Here is a 22,763-nt window from a genome sequence, read left to right as displayed (position 1 = left end):
ATGCTGTTTAACTTAAAATAAAGGCAAAAGTAGGTTTTATAATTATTGTTATATTTATTTCTATAATGTGATTTCCAAATGTTTTCTTATTGCAACTCACTTTAAAAACCCAGAAATCTTTGCACCTCCACTTCCCCTTACCAAATCTTTCCAAATAAATATGTAGGGCTTTGCTGTTGAGTGTGGGATGTGCTTTGTTATATCTCGACATTTAGTATCAAAACATTTTTTAAACATTGGGCTACTTGGTTGTTTTAAAACAAAAAACAAGGGGTTCTTGATACTGTGATACTGGTTTTGCAAACTCTAAAGTGTTAATTATGAACATCTTTCACATTTCTGCATGTTAAGTATGTAATAAAGCTAATAGTTTTCTAATTTGAAACTAGTGTTTAAAAATACTTCTAAAATATATGATGTATAAAGAGTTAAACAAACAATCATAATAATTTTTTAGTAATTATTTTCAGTTTAAATAGTATGCATATATTCCCATCATAATTTTTTAGTATGGAATTTGTCTTTTCAATAATTATAGGGACTTAATTATAAGTTGTCTCTCTTTGTTACTTAGAATATATAAATGGGAAGTAACTAAAACTCATTAATTTTCAATTGTAAACAATAGGATATTGACAAATTTATCAAACAATAAAGTCACAGTGAGGAAACTGCTGCTCTGAATCAATTTGTATGTTTTGATGCTTTCAGAATTTCTGACCTTGCCAAGACATTCCAGACACTTTCAGACACCACCAAACCCTACTCGACACAAGAGAGTGTAAGTGGTCACTTTGTATTTTTTTCTTACACCCAACCAGTTTATGATGTATTTAAAACTTTTTTAAGGGTAAAAAAAAAATCTAACACTGAAGCATGTGCTTGATACACAGATGAATTTAACCCAACCCAATTTTATTTTATTTTATTTCTAATTCTGATTTGTACACAATTTAAGCATGACTTTAAAAAAAAAATCCATTATTTTCTTGCTAGTAATTTATTTTAACCTTCGAAATTATAATCCAGTTTTTTGTTTGCTAGTTCTGTGACTTATTATAAAAAAAAAATAGTTCATTTGTAGAACTCTCTTTTGTCCTATAAAATCATCCTTTGCTCTTCATATTAGTCTGCTAAATCATGGCTAAATTATTACTTTCTTCCCATTATTCTCATAACAATTTATAACAATTATATGTGCAGCATGGTTTATAAGACTAAAGCTACTCCACCCTGAAATTAAAAACATTTGAAATACTGAAACCTGAAGATCCCATGTTTATTTTCTTATCAGTACGAAGTAAAAATTAACATTATCTTTTAAAACTAGTTAGGTTGCATTTAAGTTTGTAAATTAAATTCAATTAATCTAAAGTTTTTTAGAGCTAAATTTTAAGAAACAATGCATTTTGGATAAAATGGTAGGCATTGTTTGACAGTTTAAAACACTGAAGCTTTTTTTTTTAAAATGAAAAATATAAAAAAAAATTGACAGCAAAGTGTGGATGATACACACATGCTTTTAAAAGTGGGGAGCAGCTACATACACAAGAGCTATTAAAGTGGTTATTAGCTACATACACAACAGCTATTTAAGTAGGGATTAGCTACATACATAACAGCTCTTAAAAGTGGGGAATAGTTACATACACAACAGCTATTAAAGGCAGGAATAGCTACAAATACAACAGCTCTTAAAGTATTAAACATTACAGCACTTAATAATGGAAAACAGATTTGTGCTGATATAAATATGGACATTGATTTTTACTAGGTTTAATCTGTTTAGTGCCTTGTCTTACCAGCTTTGTAGTTTTCCTTATAAACTACTTGCTTTGATCTTAGCTAGAAACTGTACCTCACATTTATTTTTAACTGTGTGTACTGAAATTTATTTTATTTGCATACTGAAGATTTTTTTAAATCATATGTTGTCATAGTTGAACCAAATCTACAGATCTTTGAAAGTTCCACTTAAACTTTTTATAATAGGATAGATTTTTTTTTACAATTGCTCTGTCAATAAATTGTTGCTTTTGGTGATCATGCACTTTTGATGGAGTTACTCCCCCTGCCGCAGGTGGATGGAAGAAAAAGTTACCTTCTCTATAGAAGCTCACAGCAACCACGCCAGAAGGCTGCCGCTCCGCTGGCTAGACAGGAGTCCTTTTCAGATAGGGTGAGGCCCCCTTGTGCATACCGCCCATCCCCCAGCTGCTCAGCATAGGAGAATGTTGGTGTGCTGTGGTACCCCCCACTCTTCAGTTTTACTAGCAGTTTTTATTTGTTTCGTGTCTTGCTAGCCGGAAGATGTTTTTAATTTTTTTTTCTTCATATAATCAGATTAGTTTGTGTTAGATTATTTCCCTTTTAAATGCACCATACTGCTCGATCACCTTCGTTAGTGTGTATCAGTTCATTCATTGCATCTTACTAACAAAGTGGTGTTTGAAGAATGTTAGTTTAAAGCAATTAAAATGATTTTTATAATTAGTTTAACTGAAATCTTACCATTTAATTCTAAAAAAAAAAGCATTTTAATATAAATCACATAATAGTGAAATGCTAATATAAAATTATAAATCTGGACTGAAATTCTGATAAGTTTTGAAGACTGTTGATCACATAGCACACCTATTTATCCTTGGTTTTGAAGTGCTTTTCTCTTAGCTGTACAGCTTGACAATAACCACCTTAGACTTGGTGTTCTCCGTTGTTCTAGAACATGGTTCCTTACATCTCTCACCCTACAACTTTTCTTTGCTCCACTGCTAAAGTAACTGCTGTAGTTGACCTTTCACCCCGTTACTTTCTCTATATCACTGTTCAAATGAGTGCTAACCAATTCTAAATATCACTGTTAAAATAAATGCTAACCAGTTCTAAACTACACATTTTTTAGTAGCTTTTTTAGGGTCTTTCAAAAGTTCTCATGCACTGCTAATTTGTAATAAGAATTGCTGTAACATAATATATGTAGGAAGTAGTAATGTATTGACTCAATTTATGAAATGTATTATATATTGTTGAACATTTACTTATCAAACTGTTGAATGATATACATAATATTTAATTTTACTCTACTTTCTCAATCAAAGTTCAAAGTATTTTTACTGGCATAAAAATGTGTGGAAAAGCAAAAAATATTACTAATATTGTAATGGAACAAAAACATTAATTAGATGAAAAATCATTAAGTAAATGTTTAAAAAATTTAAAAACAATTCTACTGATGGGTGTAATGGATGTTTTACAGGTTGGCATGTAGGTTTTGGAGGTTGTGGTTTACTGTCATTGTGCACTTAGTAATTAACTTTATAACTTTTTAGTTGCTCTTGATTGATGCTTGTAACACATTTTATCTCCACTATAATTATTGAAAACCCTGATCTTTTTGTCTTTGATGAGATTTCTCTTGTTTTATTTTTAATTTTTAATCCATTGAAATTTAACATAACAAACATTGCATTTTTTTTTCTTAACATTTTTTTTTCTATGAGTGTTTTATACTGCTAGAATAATAACTTTTTCTTATAGATGATTGCAGGCTAAATAGTTATTTGTGTACAATAATTTAGCAGTGTACTATAAGCATACAGAATATACTGTGACAGACAAGCATGCATCATTGCCTTGAATATGAGAACAAGACTATATTTAGCCTGTTAGAAATCTATAACCTGCTACTATCTTATTTGCTTCATTGGCCAGATTTCTTCTAATACTTTCTATGTTTTTCTTTGTACTTACATCCTTGCCATTGAATTATTTCACATGTACATTTTTGTGTAGGCATTTATTTTTAACTGTTTAAAAATGATGTATTCATGTGCTGCGCTAAGTTTTAAATGGGGTTTGACAAAATGATTTTACACCTATCTACATGATAGGGGTCACTGAAACAGCTGATGAAGACTTGGCATCAACCATTTGAAAATAAGTGTCTGGACATCACTTTATAGAACTGGTTATTTGAAGTCCAAATATTTAGTTACAAATAATGTAAACTGAACAGTTCTACTGTAGATTTGGGGAGGGTGGGCGTTACTCTATCCTTATTTCAAATGATGATTGATACATTTCTACTGTTGTGCTGTGCATGAATCATTAGTTTGTATTTTCATAACATTAAAACCATTGTAGAGTGCTATGTTACTCACTTAAAGTAGAAAATACTTATTAGAATTATTAGAGTTTTCATAACTTATTTATTTACCATATGAAGCCAATGAAATTAATGAAAAAAAAATAACTACATTTCTAAAGTTAAAAATGATTTTAGTGATGTGTATTGTTATAAAGTACTTACATAATACAATTCTATTTAATACTGTTCTTGAGTTCAAATGAAATAATTAAATTACCCTTCTTCACATTTTAAAATTCATAACTAACGTTATAGCTACTTCGGAGTGAGCAATAGTTACAGTGCTGGCTGGCTGACTGGTGTTTGTTACTTAGTTTCAGATCAATAAAACCTTTTCCTTGTTGACTCGTCTTTAGGAGTTCTCATTTTCTGAGTCCCACGAGCATCACAGACCAAAGCCCATCCAGATCCCTGAGAGGACGCAACTGTCTGAGAATGAGCTCAAGAAGCTGGACAACGTGGTTGGCCATTACAAGGACGAGCTGCAAAAGAAGGAACAAAATGAGACAGACCATGATCAATTCAGCGGGCATCTCAGTCCTATCAACAAGGCAAAGAAACACTGGAAAATATTCACAGGTGGGTTATGGTTTAGGGTTGAACATTGAACACCTTTAATTGATCTCATGTGCTCCATTTTTTTGTCCTTCACATTGCATTGTATGAAAAATATGTTGTCTTTTCTATTTATTTTTTTGGCTGTGTAAAAGTCCTGCATTTCTATAGTAACATTTTCTTAGCTATGAACACATTAAACAATTAACATCAACTTTGGCAGCATTTACAATGTTTTAGAAACCTATTTTTATGAATGTAGGGAAACTAATCAGATTTATTTACATTAAATTTCAAAATTTCTCTAGTTATCTCCCTTTCCATGTTCTTGTTCATTTACTTGTACATTCAAAGTTCATTCTAACACAAAAGTGTAGTTAAGTGGGAAAAAACAACAACAATAGCAAGTCATATAAAAATTTAAAATAAAAAAAGTCTAATTAAATTTTTAAAAATATGCCAGAAAATTAAAAAAATAGCAAGTTTGCCTTATGTGCAAGTCCTTGCAGAGATTTTGTTCTGGCATTAACGTTGTGCCTCAGCCACAGGTAGAAGGACCTGAGTTAGAAAGTTGCCAGTTGTTCATCACATTGTATGCATAGACATATCAGCAACAACTACTGCTTCAGTCCATCATTTGATTCATTTCTATTCTGTTCATTCCTGTTTTTTTTTAAAAATACTTTGGCATAAAAAATATGGCACTGGTGTTGCTATTGATCAGTGCATTTGGCAACTTGCATACGCTTAGGTATATTCTGCTCTTTGTATGAATATGTGCTGCTCTTTTCATTAGAAAATAGTTGGAAAAAAATGACTAATTTTAAAAATTTAATATTAAAAATATTTTTTAAAGAACTAGAACTAAAATATAACTTTTTAAGTGCAGCTCCCCTTTCAGTATTTCCCCAAATGTAATTAATAATATCTGAGATTTGAATTTGATTGATATTGAAGCAGTCATTCATATTAAGTGAAACTGGCAGTTATGTAGATACAGATTAGGATTAGCAACATTTTTTTCATACAGAGACTTTTTATGTGTGTTAAAAACATTAGAAGTGCTCTTTAAAGCTATATGCCACTTCTCATACATTATATTGTAGATTACATCATGACTAGTACGTCTATTGTTTTACATTTTAAAAAAAAGTACTTGCATTAAGGTATGATATATTATAATAAAGAGCCACATTAATTCATTAAAGAGATGCAATTCAACACTCACCACAATATAAGACCCCCCCCCCTGGCAACATAATGTATAACCTCCCCCCCCCCCCAATATTAAGTATAAGACCCCCACTCCCACCCACCCCCCACTATATAATGTATAAAGCCCCTGCAATATAATGAATAAGACAATAGCAATATAATGTATAAGACCCACCCTCCCTACTCCCTCCCCCAGTTGTAAATGTTCACAATGTTGCCACCCCCTCAAGTCTTCACATGTTGCTGTCCTGGTTTCAGATGGCAGTAACCCCTGGGAACTCTGGAGCCACCTACATTGTTAGTTGTCAACCTTACTTCAGTGTATACTTTGTGGTTTTTTTTTCTCCCTTTGTTTTCTTTCTTTGTTTGCTTTGATATTTGGCTTTGTTTAACAGGTTTTTCACTGGCGCTGTTTGTGATAAAAAAAAAATCTTCTTATTTTTAGCCATAGAAATGTGGGTGGGTGAGTGGTATAATTCTATCTTAATTGTACATTTAAAAAAAACACCATAGAAACAATTAGCTTTATCTAGATGTAGGCTAAATACACAGGAATAGGTTCTCTATGTAAAGTTTACTTAAACAAGTCAATGATACTTAATGTTATTTAATTTTTAAAAATGAAAAAAACTGCATAGAGAAACTAACTGCATTCTATTTCAGTATTGTGTTGATGTATGTGTTTCACACCTTGTATTTGATCACTTCTATTCAATTTTGTTTGTGTTGATACTTTATTATTTTTCACATAAAAATAATTAAATCATAAGGCTTCTTGATATTGAATTTTTTTTTTTAATTATGAATACAATCTTAGAAAACCCAAATATGATTTAAGCCCTAGTTGTGTTTTGAAACTGATGTGTAGACTATTTCAAAATATTTGCAAACATTTTTTTTCATAGTTGCCAGTTTGCATTTAGGAATTATTTTTTAAATGTCAAGCATAGTTGAGTTTTTTAGTAGGTAGTAGGATATTTGTTTGACAAAACAGCTGACATTGCTATGTTCAGTCTCGTATTTAGTTAGTTGTTAGGCCTAAACTTTTGAGAAGGTAGTTGATTTTTTGTTTGAAATAACACGGAGGACTTTACAATTTTGAGCCACGCATTCATTAGCTAGTAGTTGGCTTAAACTGAAGTGATGAGTGGAGAAGGGGGCATAAACAATAAATGAATGTATAAAGAGATTTGTTTCAATTGTTTTCACACCAGGCCATCCCACACTACCTCACTCATGCATTTCATCAAGTCCAGCGAAATCTTTTAAGTTCTTTATGAACAAAAGTGAGTACACCACCAGCTATTCATTGCATGGGGCAGAGAGCAGCAGACGGCCAAAGCACAAGCCAACATGTGCATTTCTTTTCTTCTGTGCACTTTGATCTATGTATTGCTCTGTATGCTGACTTGTGCATTTGTGCTCGTTTTTTTCAACAGCCAGCTACCAAACATTGCTTGATACTGCATGCTTGCATCATGCACAACACAAATTTAAATACTCAACTTCCATAGAACTAGAGTGTTTTAACTCCAAATTTTAAAAAAAATGTTCACGTCTGTAAAGATTTATTGATAGGAACATTCTTATATGAGGCACTTGGTGAAATACAATTATTATGTTATAAAAATATAGCTCCATAGTTAATTGGATGATTGCACATTGGAAATCCAAGCATAAAGAATGGTTCCTAAGTTGAGAAGAGCAAGATGTTGCCCATGCATCAGGCCCTCTCTCTTCACACAGCCAATGGACCCAAGCGATAGGACATTACCTGTACAGTTTAGAAGAATGGCCATGAATTTTTTTGTCATGGTGGATTTAGAACACAACGGTGTATTTAAAAAAAAAAAAATTAAAAACGGAGTTAAAACAGATGGTTCTGGGGAAGTAACCCATCTTCAGTTATATTGAAACATTTGATTGGCTGCGATTCTTTCACAGGAAAACACACAGAATACTAAATATAGTTGAGATTCAGAGCCAATGTAAAATGGCCATTCCATTTTCTTTTAAATAACGCTTTGTACCTATAGCTGTAGTAAATGTTTTCACCTAGCTTTTTAGTTTTTCAGTTTATGAAGAAGAAACAACATAGCCAATAATTTTTAGCTGATATGTCTCTTGACTGTTGATTAGTTAGCGGCAGCACACTGTCAGTGGTTGAGTGGTCAAGTGTTAGAGCAGAGCATGTCCATGTTGCCTCGAACCATCGGATGATTGATTTAGTGCATTGGTTTCTTTTAGTATACGCAGTCTGTAATTCATTTCACTTACATAGAAGTTGTTTTTTTTCAGATATTTAAATTTCTAATGACCAAGCTTTTAAAGAATTTCAAAACAATTTTTAAAATTACATTAATGATTGTAATTTTGTTTCTAGCATAGAAAGGGGGTTAAAAATTGAAATTGTTATTTTGTCTTTTCTGAGAATATTAGGTGCAAATCAGTTCATTATCATTTGTATGCATATACTGAATGGAAAAATCAATTCAGTTTTATTAACTAACTAATTTTTTTTCAGGTACCAAAAAGCCAAAAAAAGATGACAGTGAAGAAGAGTCTGAAGAAAGTAGTGTTTCTTCAGTGTCTCGGTCTTCAATAGAAAAAAGTAAGCCAAGTAAGACAATCTTAGACTATATTTATGTGCAGAAATCAACCAGTGATTTAAATTACTTGATTTACACTCAGTAGATTAATCAGTTCCTGTTAAAATAAAATTACCTTGACTATACAAACAGAAGCCTCTAGCCCTCTATAGTTTTAAAGGTTACATTAATTTACATTACAGAAGGCATAAGTGTCCTACCCGCTCATTACGGAGGTGCTATGGTGCCGTCCTCCCCATCATCCCACAGCAAAGAGGAGGAGGATGTGACCAAGACCCCAGCCACCCGCGCCAGGGTGAAGAAGGTCAAGAAGAGGCCCAACAACAAACCCTCCAGCTCCTCCCCGGCCAGGCCGCAGACCCGCAGCAACATGAATGTGGCCAGGGCCACGGAATGGCAGTACGCAGATACCATGGTCATTACAGAGTTAGAGGAGCTGCGCCATCTGGATGTTTTCATAGGTCAAAAGGTAACATCATACGTTCTCAGATAAATTCTGTTTATGTTGATAGACATATTGATCTACTTGCATGTAATGAAAGTAGCCCCTACAGTTGTTAATTGACTTTCTAAATCCTCTCCTAGTTGCATTATCATATACCAAATTAAAATTTTTTAAATTCATATAAATTGATAACTTTTAAAGAGGATTATTCTTCCAACTAATAAATTAGTCTTTTTTAAAGTAGACAAAAACAACGTATACTTAAAAAGAGTTGATTTGCAGTCAAAAATAATACACTAATATGCTAACAAATAATTTATGTTTAAAATTAATTAATACGTATTTAAAAATCAACTCTTTCAATAATAATAAAATGTATTCCTAAAAATAATGCTTAAAGTTGTTTATAAATTAATTTTTATAAATGAATTAACTTGTATCTTAAAAAGTTTAAACTTTGGCTTGTTAAACAGCACACAGAACTGTATGGAGACTCAGCCAATCGCAGGTACACTATCTTTGATAAAATATTCAAAGGCGCTTTAGAAAAGTTCCGCAAAGAATTGAAATCACAGATTGCTGTTGAAGCTGGGGTAAGTCAGAATCAAGACATTTATACTTTTCTGTTTTAATTTTTCTTCTAGATAAGTTAAAGATTGTACTTATTTAAGTGACTCTGCTTTCCTTTTAGCGGATTTACAGTTATTTTTTTTTTGTAATATTTTTGTATTATTTAACCTGCTTTTTAGAAAGCCAAAGTTCAAGTGAGGTACAGAGACCTGTTTGAGCAGTTCAGGAATCTCCTGACAGCTGAAATGAAGCAAGAGATGACGGACGCGCCCCTGGTTATGTCTGTTAATGCATTCCGAGGTTTCCTGGATGAGTTTAGAAAGTTGGAAGAGTCCAGGCAGAAGGACAGTAAAAAAGATGGGAGTCGCAACCAGAAAAAAATGTTGAAAAGAGAAAAACATAAGAAGAATGAGGAGTTGCTGGTAAGTGAAAACTTGTTAAAATTATGCTACAAATGTAGCTTAAAGATCAGAGTATTTGCTCCTATTCACTTTTATAATTGTTTTCTTTCCCCTTAAATGGTAAGTTGTATGAACTAATGCATATTTATAGGTGTGGAACTATACAAACAGAAGAGACTTGACTAGTAGAAATATTTTTAGATGCAATACAATGACAATTTTGATAGGTCACTCATTAACTTGGCTGTTATTTACACCGGGATAAGTAGATAACAGATTGTAATACAGCATGATGTTTTTTACCTGCAGGAATTCAACGGCCACAGGTACCAACAGGTGCAGTTTAATATTGTCACCTTCTGTGAGGTGTGCAGCTCTCTCATCTGGATTATGGATAAAGGTTATGTATGTCAAGGTAAGACACTCTACTACTGCATTCCAACTCCTTTTAAATTGTCATTTTTTACTCTGGAAAATTTACTTTAAGTTTTGTTTAGAACCATTCTGACCGCCTAATACCCCTTTTTTTTACAGAGAAATTCTGTTTTAAATTATTTTAGAACCATTATAATTGTCCAGTGTTTTATTTTTAACACATAAAGTTAAAAAAAAAAATTCAGTGACAAAGTTCTCAAGTTGTCACCTGGATAGATTACCTTCCCCGTTGTTCCACATGTACTGGCTTTTCCTAACTCTAGACGACTTCATTAATAAATGCATATTCTCTCTTATGATCATAGCATTTTACTCACTTTTCTGTGTAGGCTTAAACAAAATAACCCAGAGAACCATTTACACTTTTCATGAAATTGATATTAAAACAGGAATGCCAGTCATAATAAATCTATTGTTCTATTGTTTGGATATATTTAATTTTTGTAGTTGTTTATTTTATATTTAACAAATATTAAATTTGAATGCATGATTTGTTCTACAGAATGTAAATTTGCCTGCCACAAGAAGTGCCACAGTAAACAAAACACACCTTGTAAAGGTGGATCTGGAAATAAGGTACAAATATGAATTTTCATGAAATATTTACTTAACAAATATACGAACCTAATAGGAAATAAGGTACAAATAGGAATTTTCATGAAATATTTACTTAACAAATATACCGAACCTAATAGGAAATTAGGTACACATAGGAATTTGTATAAAATACTTAACAAAAATACAGAACTATTTTTGACAATGCAAATAGCTTAATACAATTTTGCATGAAAATACAAAATTTAATCTAAAAGGAAAAGCAGGCTGAAATCAGAGTCAATGGCTTCAATGGCACATAACCAGTTGACATGTATACTTAATTGTGTTGGAGGCGTGATCGAGTCGGCAAAACTCATGGTTGTTAAATTAAAAAAAGGCTCAAGTTCGAACCCTCTGGCAGATAAGGCTCGATCCTTTCCAACACTAAAAATTAAGAACGAAGAAGAAAAAAGAAAAAGAAGAATTTAAACTGTTATTTTATTATGAAGGAATTTTAAAAAGTTTTTATTTCTGAATGTTTAAAAAATGTAACCATTTCTGTGTACTGTTAGAACCAGCAGTCCAGTCAGCTGTTTGGTGCGAGGCTGGAAGCTTTAGTGAGTGAGAAGCAGAAGATCCCACTGGTCTGTGAGCGCCTCATGTCAACCATTGAGAAAACAGGACTCTACACAGAGGGCATATACCGCAAGTCTGGCGCCGCACCCAAAGTCAAAGAACTACAGGCTGCTTTAGAATCAGGTAAAAAAATATTTTTTATTAAATGATGTCTCTTTACTTAATTTTAAATGTAAGTTACTTTAGTTAGCTGGGGACAGCAACTTATCTAGGAGAGACAACTCTATAATCAAACAACTGCTGCCTTATAGTTTATTCTTTGTTGGACAAAGACTATGAAAGCAAAATTGAAAAGAAAAGCTGACACGAAATTGGAGTCAGCTGCCTATATAGCGCATAACAAGTTGACATGTAAGACTTATTTGAGTTGGAGGGAATCTCTTCCATCATTACAATTAAGAACTAGAAGAAGCCACTTCAGTGTAGTACTGGTATAAAAATATATGCATGAATTATTTGGGCAGATCATAAGGAAAAAGATCTAGTGTCTGTTTGTGTTTAGATATGGGAACTGGAAAATTTTTTGATGTGCTTCAAAATTTATGGGCAGATTTTAAGGAAAAGCCAGATTTGGTGTTCTGTTTGGTAGTGTCATCTGGAATGGCTTGTTCTGGCATTAAAAAAGTGCAACAGTTTGATATGATTGTGATGTACCCGCTTCTTGTTATTTCAGATATAGAAAGTGTCAACTTGGATGACTACGCTGTGCATGTACTGGCAGCCACACTGAAACTTTTCCTCAGACTTCTTCCTGAACCACTGCTTACATTTGATCTGTATGATGAGCTCCTTCGCAGCATGGGTCAGTACTGCTACTTTGTTTTGTTTACAGTTAAAATTTAGTTTTAAAAAAAAATTTGAACTCGTCAAACTGTATTCTTAAAAATACAAAATTTATCTAAAAAATTTTTTTAATGGATAACACTATTTTAATATTATAATCTTATTTTAAAAAACTGCACGTTAAAATATTTTTCTCAAAAGATAGTTTTCTCTTAAACTCCTTTACTTTGAAGGCTAGAGCTGTGTTCAGCTCAGCTCTAGAACTTTATTTACAAGTAATTGCCCAGAGTAAAAAGGTGAATTTATAATTGCAGTGATCAAGGATGAGAGGGAACTCATCAAGTCACTGTTTGACATCATCAGAAAACTTCCTAAAGCCAACTATGATTTGTTTGAACGTCTAGTCTTTCATTTAGCACGGTAGGACACACTGTCATTACGTTGTTTTATTTTAAGGACGGAGTGGCATAGCTGTAGAGAGCTAGACTGCTAACCCGAAAGTTTTGAGTTCGAATCCAGGTTCAAGTCAGTAGACTTTCCCTGAGTCCAACCAGCTCTGATAGGTACCTAACTCACGTTAGAGAAAGTAAAGGCAGCTGGGCATAGTGCTGACCACACTATACCTTCATATGTGGAGTTCACAAAAACATGTGAACTCTACTTCACTTGCCCCATAGACCATCAGGTTTGGAAGGGGAAATTCACTACTTTACTTACAAGACCTGGTTGTTGATAGAGCAGAAGTAGTCTCTGGTGTAAAACAAACATTTTTTATTCTATGTAAGTTACTTTGTTTGTCTCCTGTGTAAAACCATTTTTAGCCTTCTGTGTGACGTAATTAGTTTGTCTCCTGTGTAAAACCAAAATTTTAGCATTCAGTGTAACTAAATCTTATTGTCTCCTGTGAACAGGGTGGCCATGCACTCAGACAGCAACAAGATGTCTCCCAATGCCTTATCTGTTGTGTTTGCCCCAGTCTTGCTGGGAACCAACAAAAAAATACAGGCCCAAGATGCTATAGCCTTAGTGCCTCAACAAATGATGTAAGTTACCCAACATTTGACGTTCATAATGAAAATTATTAGGGTTTCTAAAGGGCATTTCATGTTTTTCTTTCAATTTTAAGGTGGCACATTCATGATTTTATTCAATATGTGCTACCTAATCTTTTGTTAGGTTACGATTTTGAGTTACCTTACTTTAAAGTGGGTTATTTAACTCTTTATTCAATTTTGAGTTACCTAATTTTAAAATGGGTTAACTCTTAATTCAAGTTATCTAACTTGTCAATTGGCTACCTAGCTTTAGAATTTGACTTATTTTATTGTCTATAAAAATAAATAATTGTTATGGTGATGATTTGTTTGTTGTTCAGGTGCATTGAATATGTATTGAAAGAACAACTGCGAACCATACAACTGAAGCTTGATGATATTGATACTCTAGAAAGTGCAGAGAAAACAGCTGGAGAGAGGTTGAATGCAATTCGTGCAAGTCTTCGCACAACCAAGGTATTGTTAAAATTTACCTGATCAGTGTTTTGGCTGGGGTCAGACTGTTGACAAGTCACTTTTAAATTAAACAAAAATGTTGTTTTAGTTTATAGTTTGAAAAATGTATGCTATCATTAAAAATTATAGTGTATTGAAATGCAATGCTAAACATCCACTCAATAAATGGTTGTTTAAAATGCTAAACAAGTTATAAAACTTGATGAAAATAAAAAGTAGAATTTTTTGGAAAAATTGTTTTCTAAATGGTCAAAATCATTCAAATAGATAAACCTCAGATAAATTACAAAATAGTTAAACATGTAAATAGTCAAACATCTGTTAATAGTTAAGCATCATGTAAATCATTACACATCTTGTAAATAGTTAAACATTTGTAAATAGTAAAACATGTAAATAGATAAACAACATGAAAATAGTTTAACAACATGTAGTCAATATCATGTAAATGGACATTATTCAAATATAAATAATTACACATCATGTAAAACACCTCATGTAAATAGTTACACATCATGTAAATAGTTACACCTCATGTCAATAGTTACACATCATGTAAATAGTTACACATTATTTAAATAGTTACACATCATGTGAATAGTTAAAGATATTTTATGATGTGTATGACCAGAAATCCCCCATGAGCAGCCCAGTCAAACAGCCATCAGTCAAACTCCAGGATGAAGAAATAGATCAAGTCATTGAGGAAAAAGAAGAGGAGGAAGAGGAGCTAGAGCTGAAGGAGGAGGAAAGAGTTTTATCCCGTCACTTAGCCTCCATTCACAAGGAGAAGTGAGTTTGTACACATGTGTGTCTTCTTTAGTAGTGTTTGCGTTGGGAGGAAAGTCAACAATTGTTTGAATATTGCCTACAAGATATGGAATATTGTGGTCAAGGGGTAGAATGTGAAAGCTAATCCATAGTCTGAAGTTCTGTTCTTGGCTTTAGAAAATAAGATTTCCCTGTGCTCACCCAGCTATTTTGGGTACCCGACCTAAGTTGAGGCAAAGAAAAGGCAGCTGGGAATAGCAATACAGTCCTTTATATTTATCAAGCCCATTAAACAGATTAGCTGTATTTCATCTGCCCTATTCATTTTCAGATCCAAACACAAGTAGTTTATTTTTTATTATTTTACCAATGAGGATTAGCCTCTTACCATTTTCTTCTATGGGCTGTTCTTCTATGTTAAAAATTAAAAAGTGAACTACTTAACAATAAAGTCTACAGTATTGAGTAAGGTAGACTATAATATAAGGCTTGTATTGTGAAGTAACTGACTATATTGTGAAGTAAGTCCATCACCATGTACTTTACAATAAAGTCTACAGTGTTGAGTAAGGTAGACTATAATATAAGGCTTGTATTGTGAATTGACCGACTATATTGTGAAGTATGTCCATCACCAGGTACTAACCTTACTCAACACTGTAGACTTTATTGTAGACTATAATATAAGGCTTGTATTGTGAAGTAACCGACTATATTGTGATGTATGTCCATCACCATGTACTTTACAATAAAGTCTACAGTGTTGAGTTAGGTAGACTATAATATAAGGCTTGTATTGTGAAGTGACTGACTATATTGTGATGTATGTCCATCCCCAGGGACAAGCTGACATACAAGCTGCCAATGCTGGAGACCAGACAGGCCAGCAGTGACGAGGATGTCCTGTCAGGTGACGAGGTGGACGCCGACAGCGACAAGATGAACGAGGAGTACGCTGTCAACTTTGACCTCCCTGGTAAGGCTCGATCGCTTTCCTCATCTGTGTTGTTGCGTGACGCTAACTCCTATGCCAGTTCTTGTAGCTGTGACAGGTGGTCGCTGATTGTACGTCATTTAGGCCTGCTATGCCTGTACGTATGGGGTTAGGAGAGGGCTGTTTAAGCAAACTGGCACGTATGAAATACCATTACATCTCAGGGGTGGTTGTAACTTGTGTCTATGGCTACTGCCTTGTTGTATCTTTACAATTTGACACACATTATTGCTAACCTTTTTATTTCAGTTATTTTTTTTTAAAATTTATTATTATTATTTAGAAGCCTAAATTTGAAAATTAGCTAACCATATGTGTGTGCTTGATGGTTATAAAACAATTTTTTGTAATTTTTTGTTTTTGTTTTATGGTTGCATTATCTCCGCTCCTTTTAATTTATTGTTGACTTCTTGTGTTGATATTACTATAATCATTCAAACTGTCACTTCTTTTTTTATTGACTCATTTAAAAAAAACAACTCATTTTTACATAAAGTTTTCTGTTTTTAAAAAATTATTTATAATTAACCTAAATTTTTTTATATAAACTATATATATAGAAAAATCAATTTTTCCCCCCATGATATTAAATATTAAGCCATTGATAGTTATGATGAATATCTGTGTCCTCATGATAAGACTTAAGATATCTCTCACTGAAATCACCATGAAGATGTGAAAGCATTGAATCACCAGACATCCCATTGATCTATTCTAGAAGGTCTCATCATTAATGATCATTTTCCTTTTCTTTAGCTTATCTACAGGAAAGGTAATTGAAACCTCAAATGTTTCTCATTTACACTCAAGGCTTATTTTTTTTTTTTTTTACAAGTTCAATACATGTTTATATGAAAGGGCTTTGTGTTTGTTGCATATGGTCAAAAATTACTGACACATTTTTATCTACTTAATGCTGAAATTTAACTGGATACCAATGTTTTTTTTTTACCCTTCTTTTTAAATAGAAGCTGTTTATTTTAGATATTGAACTATCATGTTCTTCTTAATTAACTAAATGCTACTTAACAAAGTTTATATTTAAGTAAACTAGTTTTTATTTGTGATTTGTAACAAGCAAAATTTAGAATTCTAAACACAAAGTTCAAGCTCCATTTATAAACTCCTTTTAGATGACTATAAATATTTTTAAAATTTCGAGTTATTAATTTGTAACAAGGAAAGGACTATCCATATAGATGATGTACTGAATGTGTACTAATTAATATTTAATTAATATGTTCCAATGGGCTGGTGCTTGTAATAGATATGGTGAGAGGGCTGTGGAGAGATGGAAGGTTAGATCACCGATATTCAAATTATCTCCCATGTCATTCAAGAGTAGTGAAGGCTTCAGAAAAAGGGACGTAACTTTAGAGCTAGTGGTTTTTATGTAATTTTAATTCGTAGGTGGTCAGTGGAGATTGTTGCCAGTACATGTGAAAAGTGTAATGATGCTGACCACATACATTAACACTTAATACTTCACTCCTATCAAATGGCTTAAATTTAAATCAATATGTTGAATTAGCATTGCAAGTAACTGTAGCCTTAACTCTTACATCAGCCAGGCTTAATCCTAGCCCTAGAACTAACTCAAAATCTAACTTGTATTTTTTTTTGGGAAGTAAATTTTTTTTTTTTTAGAAAAGATTTTTTTTATAGATGTTATGAATATTTGGAGAAGATAGTGGTTATTGGTATGGCATCTACTATTATGGATCTGGTCTGATGTGTAGTGCTTAGGGTAAACATCTAGTTCTTCCACCGCCCTACCCTCCACCATTCTAGTCAGCTTAACATGTTTCATTATCAGTAGCTGCTTAACTTAACAGTGTATGTAACACATTTTTTTTGGCTAATTTGGTGAATCGTTAGGTTAATTGTAACTTAATGCTCAGTATATGGCTATATGGATAGATCGTTACTATTAAAACAGGGTCGTGTAAGAAGTGATGAACTGATGTTTCATAGTTACACAATAACACCTATTATGTGTACCATGCTTTATTAGAAGTCTAATAATCCGTACACTATATCGTATACTAGGTATCGTAGATCAATAACCTATTTCAGCCTCTTATTTTTTTCCCATCCAACCTATCCAGTTAGTAGAGTTGTAACATGTATGTTGATAACTTGAAGTTGATCAACTGACAGCCAGTGGTACTTATTTAATAGCTATACCTATACATTTGTACAGCTGGTATAGCAAGGTAGCAATACCTCAACCCACAAAACCCAACCCTAGTCCCAACCCATGATCCTAAATCTAACCCTAGTCCTTAACCCAAATTTCACCCTTATCTGTAGCCCCCAGCCTAACCCTCATATTCACACTAGCCCTAATCCTAGTCCTAACTCCCCAGGGTGGAGACATTATTATTTGTTATACCAGTTGTACAAGAGTATGGCCAGTCAGGTTACGAGTTATATTTGTGTAGTTTTAATGTATTTATCATCTAATCATCCTTTATGTCGTCTTGTATAGTGATGGTTTCCAATGGTCTGTTTCTGTATAGTTTTTGTTTTACACGATTACAAAGTTCTATTTAAGAATGTTTGTTGCGTTTTTTAAACACTGAATTGAAATGTTTTTTAATTTATTATCATTTACACCCCCTCTACATGTTGGCATGTAATAAAATATTCTAGAAATATTATTTTGTTCATTTACTTCTTAATTAAACTTTAATTTGATGGTTTTGAAAACCGAATAGATCTAGGCTAAAGAATTACAAATTAAAAAAAAAATACACTAAGTTTATTTTTTATTTTTTGAGCTCGTTTTTTAAATTACTATACTAACATCTAAATTGCTTCCCCTTTTTAACACTCAAAGGTTATTAATCAGAAGATCAATAAACTTAAATTTACATCTGTAATAATAGCTTTAGCCTGTGGTCCTTTAAACTATATATAGAATTGTATATAGAATTGTATTCCATCCATATCTTAAAAGTCATAGCAGAGGACTTATAATTCTACATTTTGCAGTTGATTTTTTCTATTCATACAGTGTCGATATTTTTATAAGAGAATACATTTTAGAAACAAGTTTGACTTAAGTAGATATTGAATAATTTTTGTGTGAATATCTAGAAACTTACAGGTGTCTTATTGGTTTTTGTTACACCTTAACCATCCTTTAGGGTCTGAAATTTTGTGTTCTAGGCTTTTTGAAATAAGGGATAAATTGAGGGCATCTGGTAGTTTTTATTTTCCAAAGAAAAATAGCTTTTTTTTCCCCCTACTGTTTTAAAATCTTTTAACTGATTTGTTCTATTTACTTAAAACACAACTGGCTTAAGAGAGGGCAGGTTGTAGAGAAGGGAGGATAGCTGGTTCTCAATAGGGTAGATAGAGTTGTTTAAAGGAGAGGAAGGCTTGTTGGCCCATGCAAGGTTGGTGTGAAGAAAACATGGGCTAATGAATGTCAAAACGTGGGTAATTAGTGGGTCTGCAGGCCTTGATTCTCCCCTCTCCCCCCCCCCCCAACACCTGCATTAGCCATGTCCTTATTTTATCCAGATGTAGGGGAGATGCAGGAAATTATGTTTTCCTCCTTTTTTTTCACTTCAATGCGCTTTGTGCAGTCTGCTGTACTAAAACAGTTGTATGAAGCTAAATGCTAAATGTAAATTATAAATGCTGGGCTGTAAATTATAAATGCTGGGCTGTACATTATAAATGCTGGGCTGTAAATTATAAATGCTGGGCTGTAAATTATAAATGCTGGGCTGTAAATTATAAATGCTGGGCTGTACATTATAAATGCTGGGCTGTACATTATAAATGCTGGGCTGTACATTATAAATGCTGGGCTGTACATTATAAATGCTGGGCTGTACATTATAAATGCTGGGCTGTACATTATAAATGCTGGGCTGTACATTATAAATGCTGGGCTGTACATTATAAATGCTGGGCTGTACATTATAAATGCTGGGCTGTACATTATAAATGCTGGGCTGTACATTATAAATGCTGGGCTGTACATTATAAATGCTGGGCTGTACATTATAAATGCTGGGCTGTACATTATAAATGCTGGGCTGTACATTATAAATGCTGGGCTGTACATTATAAATGCTGGGCTGTAAATTATAAATGCTGGGCTGTACATTATAAATGCTGGGCTGTACATTATAAATGCTGGGCTGTACATTATAAATGCTGGGCTGTACATTATAAATGCTGGGCTGTACATTATAAATGCTGGGCTGTAAATTATAAATGCTGGGCTGTAAATTATAAATGCTGGGCTGTAAATTATAAATGCTGGGCTGTACATTATAAATGCTGGGCTGTACATTATAAATGCTGGACTGTAAATTATAAATGCTGGGCTGTACATTATAAATGCTGGGCTGTAAATTATAAATGCTGGACTGTAAATTATAAATGCTGGACTGTAAATTATAAATACTGGGCTGTAAATTATAAATGCTGGGCTGTAAATTATAAATGCTGGGCTGTAAATTATAAATGCTGGGCTGTAAATTATAAATGCTGGGCTGTACATTATAAATGCTGGGCTGTAAATTATAAATGCTGGGCTGTAAATTATACATGCTGGGCTGTACATTATAAATGCTGGGCTGTAAATTATAAATGCTGGGCTGTACATTATAAATGCTGGGCTGTACATTATAAATGCTGGGCTGTACATTATAAATGCTGGGCTGTACATTATAAATGCTGGGCTGTACATTATAAATGCTGGGCTGTACATTATAAATGCTGGGCTGTACATTATAAATGCTGGGCTGTACATTATAAATGCTGGGCTGTACATTATAAATGCTGGGCTGTACATTATAAATGCTGGGCTGTACATTATAAATACTGGGCTGTACATTATAAATGCTGGGCTGTACATTATAAATGCTGGGCTGTACATTATAAATGCTGGGCTGTACATTATAAATGCTGGGCTGTACATTATAAATGCTAGCGACTACCGTTAAGTTAAAAGCAGAAGTCGATAGAAATTTTTTTTTAATTTAAAAAGTCATCATTTAAATTCTTTATCTCTGTGTTTTATGTACTTTTTGATAGTTTTATCTCCGTTTACTTAAAAAAAAAACCCATCTGTTTTATTAAATATAATGTAAAAATATCTTGCAGAAAAATAATACTTTTGCAAATATCAGTTCTAAATCGCTTTATTCTTACTAAGCAATGACTTGGAATTAATTAATTGCCTTTGTTTTATTGTAATACGAGATCCTAATTATCAAGAAATTTTATTCCCATTTTTCTTTTTTTTTTTACAGTTGTTCGACCATCGCTTCCTCATATAACGAAACATCGTACGCCTGTTCCTCATAGTAGAAAGCTGCCCAAACGTTACGCCAAGAAAGTGCTGGCCTTCCACAAGTCCCACTCGGACATATTTGAGGACACCAGCGAGGCCTGCCTGCCCGAACCCATCCCCACCATCAGTATAAAACCTCCAACGGGTGGAATCAAATCCTCCCCGTATTCAAACACAATGACTGTTGAATCAAGCTACGTCACGGTCCCAGGCTTGAACAGCACAGACGATGATGAGATTATGGTATGACCTTAGGCCCTCGCTTAGGCTGCGTCGTTAACAAATTTCTTCATATCCTGTCCTGGTCATCTCAGTCTGTTTACAGCTGCACACTTTACCGCAGTGTACTGTTACTGCATCGTCCAACTGAATGAGATTACAAGTGTAAATATATTTTTGTTTTGCCGGGGTAAATAACAAGGCGTATTACAACAGTACAGGATGTTATAATATTGTAGTGAGCTGTGGAAAAATTTAGACAATCAGAGGTAGATTCTGCCGAAATCAAGGTGCCCATTGCTGAATTTTTTTTCTCTATGGGGCCCTTGGACTGATACATACTGGTTTTTTTAAGATTAAATATAAGTTAAATAATTTAATATGCAGAAAATTTGAGGATCGTAAAAAACTGGGGTCTGCTCTCTGTATCCCAGTCAGCCCGACTCTTAATTTACCACTGCTGATGGTCACATAAGTATTGAACTGAATACCTTCAACAACAGTTAAAAAAAAATAGTTTAATTGAACAAGGCTTGAAGTAAGCTGACTCAGCTGTTGTAATTTTCTAGCAGTAAATGTAATTGATGTAACGGGTTCTTCACTGATTTGTGTACCATGACCCACAGTATTAGAAAGTGTTGCTGTAGCTTTTTCACCTTACAGCTTAACCATCTCATTAAATGCCAATCATAGCTAGATTTTAACGTGGGGTTAAAATTTCATTAATTTTTTTTTTCATTACAAATATAAACAGATCCCCTATTACAACTATTGTATTTGTTTGAAAAGATTTAACTTACTTGACAGATCAAATATACTACTGTAAAGGGTTTTGTTCATTATTTTCAAAGCACCAATTCAAAGCCATGTCAAAATAGTCATGTATTCAGTTGTATATTCAGTCAGTTCATCTCCTTCAAGGGAGAGAATATTTTATTCTTGCTTATCTCCCTGGAGCTCATGAGTCCATGAGACTGGGAAGTAAACCATTCCAAAGTTGTATGCTCTTCTGTGTGTTATGTATTTCATGTTGATGTTCTTATTGACTGTGGTACAAGCTGAGGGGGTTTCTTATATAACTTTTTTTCTGTGATACTTTGGTCTAACCACCTTCAGTGTTGATCAGCCTGGTGACTTGAAGTTTTCTCCCTTGTTACTACTCATAGTTTTCTCCCCTGTTTCAAATTAGTTTTTTTTTTTTTACAGCCACAACTCATATTATTCTCTCCTTTTAAAGTTTAGTGTTTTTACACCTACTTAGCCTGTAGTTTTCTCCCCTTAAAGTTAATAGTTTTCTCCCCTTTCAAAGTATAGTTTTCTACCTTTCCAGCTTAGTTGCAGATGAAATAAATCGAGCTGTTAACACCAGCCCTCGAATGTATCCTGTATTGACTGCAATCTATACTAAAGTTGAGACCTTTTTGTTATTGTTATAATGGATTTAATGTTTCAACTAAAAAACTCGTGTTACTGTTTGGAAGGTAGTTTTAAAAAAAAACAACAAAAAAACTACAGATCCTTAAAAAGAAAGTTTATCAAAATACATGATAACTTTAGTTTAAAAGTGCTTCAAATAAAACACATCCAAATGCAATCTCAAAAAAAAATTAAGCTG

The 22,763-nt window shown here is 33.2% G+C and overlaps 1 protein-coding gene across 1 annotated transcript in view; it reads left to right on the top strand.

The window, feature by feature from the left end:
- Positions 1 to 22,344, top strand: part of LOC131928911 (unconventional myosin-IXa) — a 90,183-nt gene extending 67,839 nt beyond the window's left edge. Inside the window, exons 29-47 of the mRNA XM_059285078.1 lie at positions 712 to 781; positions 2,081 to 2,179; positions 4,504 to 4,726; positions 6,176 to 6,214; positions 7,132 to 7,203; positions 8,442 to 8,537; positions 8,709 to 8,995; positions 9,445 to 9,564; positions 9,721 to 9,963; positions 10,252 to 10,357; positions 10,880 to 10,953; positions 11,487 to 11,673; positions 12,224 to 12,352; positions 12,648 to 12,753; positions 13,245 to 13,376; positions 13,709 to 13,844; positions 14,476 to 14,636; positions 15,455 to 15,591; positions 20,889 to 22,344. Coding sequence (XP_059141061.1) covers positions 712 to 781; positions 2,081 to 2,179; positions 4,504 to 4,726; positions 6,176 to 6,214; positions 7,132 to 7,203; positions 8,442 to 8,537; positions 8,709 to 8,995; positions 9,445 to 9,564; positions 9,721 to 9,963; positions 10,252 to 10,357; positions 10,880 to 10,953; positions 11,487 to 11,673; positions 12,224 to 12,352; positions 12,648 to 12,753; positions 13,245 to 13,376; positions 13,709 to 13,844; positions 14,476 to 14,636; positions 15,455 to 15,591; positions 20,889 to 21,178 — 2,707 coding nt within the window. The 3' untranslated portion in view covers positions 21,179 to 22,344. The remainder of the gene's footprint in view (positions 1 to 711; positions 782 to 2,080; positions 2,180 to 4,503; positions 4,727 to 6,175; positions 6,215 to 7,131; positions 7,204 to 8,441; positions 8,538 to 8,708; positions 8,996 to 9,444; positions 9,565 to 9,720; positions 9,964 to 10,251; positions 10,358 to 10,879; positions 10,954 to 11,486; positions 11,674 to 12,223; positions 12,353 to 12,647; positions 12,754 to 13,244; positions 13,377 to 13,708; positions 13,845 to 14,475; positions 14,637 to 15,454; positions 15,592 to 20,888) is intronic.
- The last annotated feature ends 419 nt before the right edge of the window (positions 22,345 to 22,763 follow it).

This window comes from Physella acuta, unplaced genomic scaffold (assembly GCF_028476545.2).
Source record: "Physella acuta isolate Inbredline_101_S28 unplaced genomic scaffold, ASM2847654v3 ptg001565l, whole genome shotgun sequence".
In the NCBI taxonomy this organism is placed as follows: Eukaryota; Metazoa; Mollusca; class Gastropoda; family Physidae; genus Physella; species Physella acuta.
This window is presented reverse-complemented; position numbering and strand designations above follow the sequence as displayed.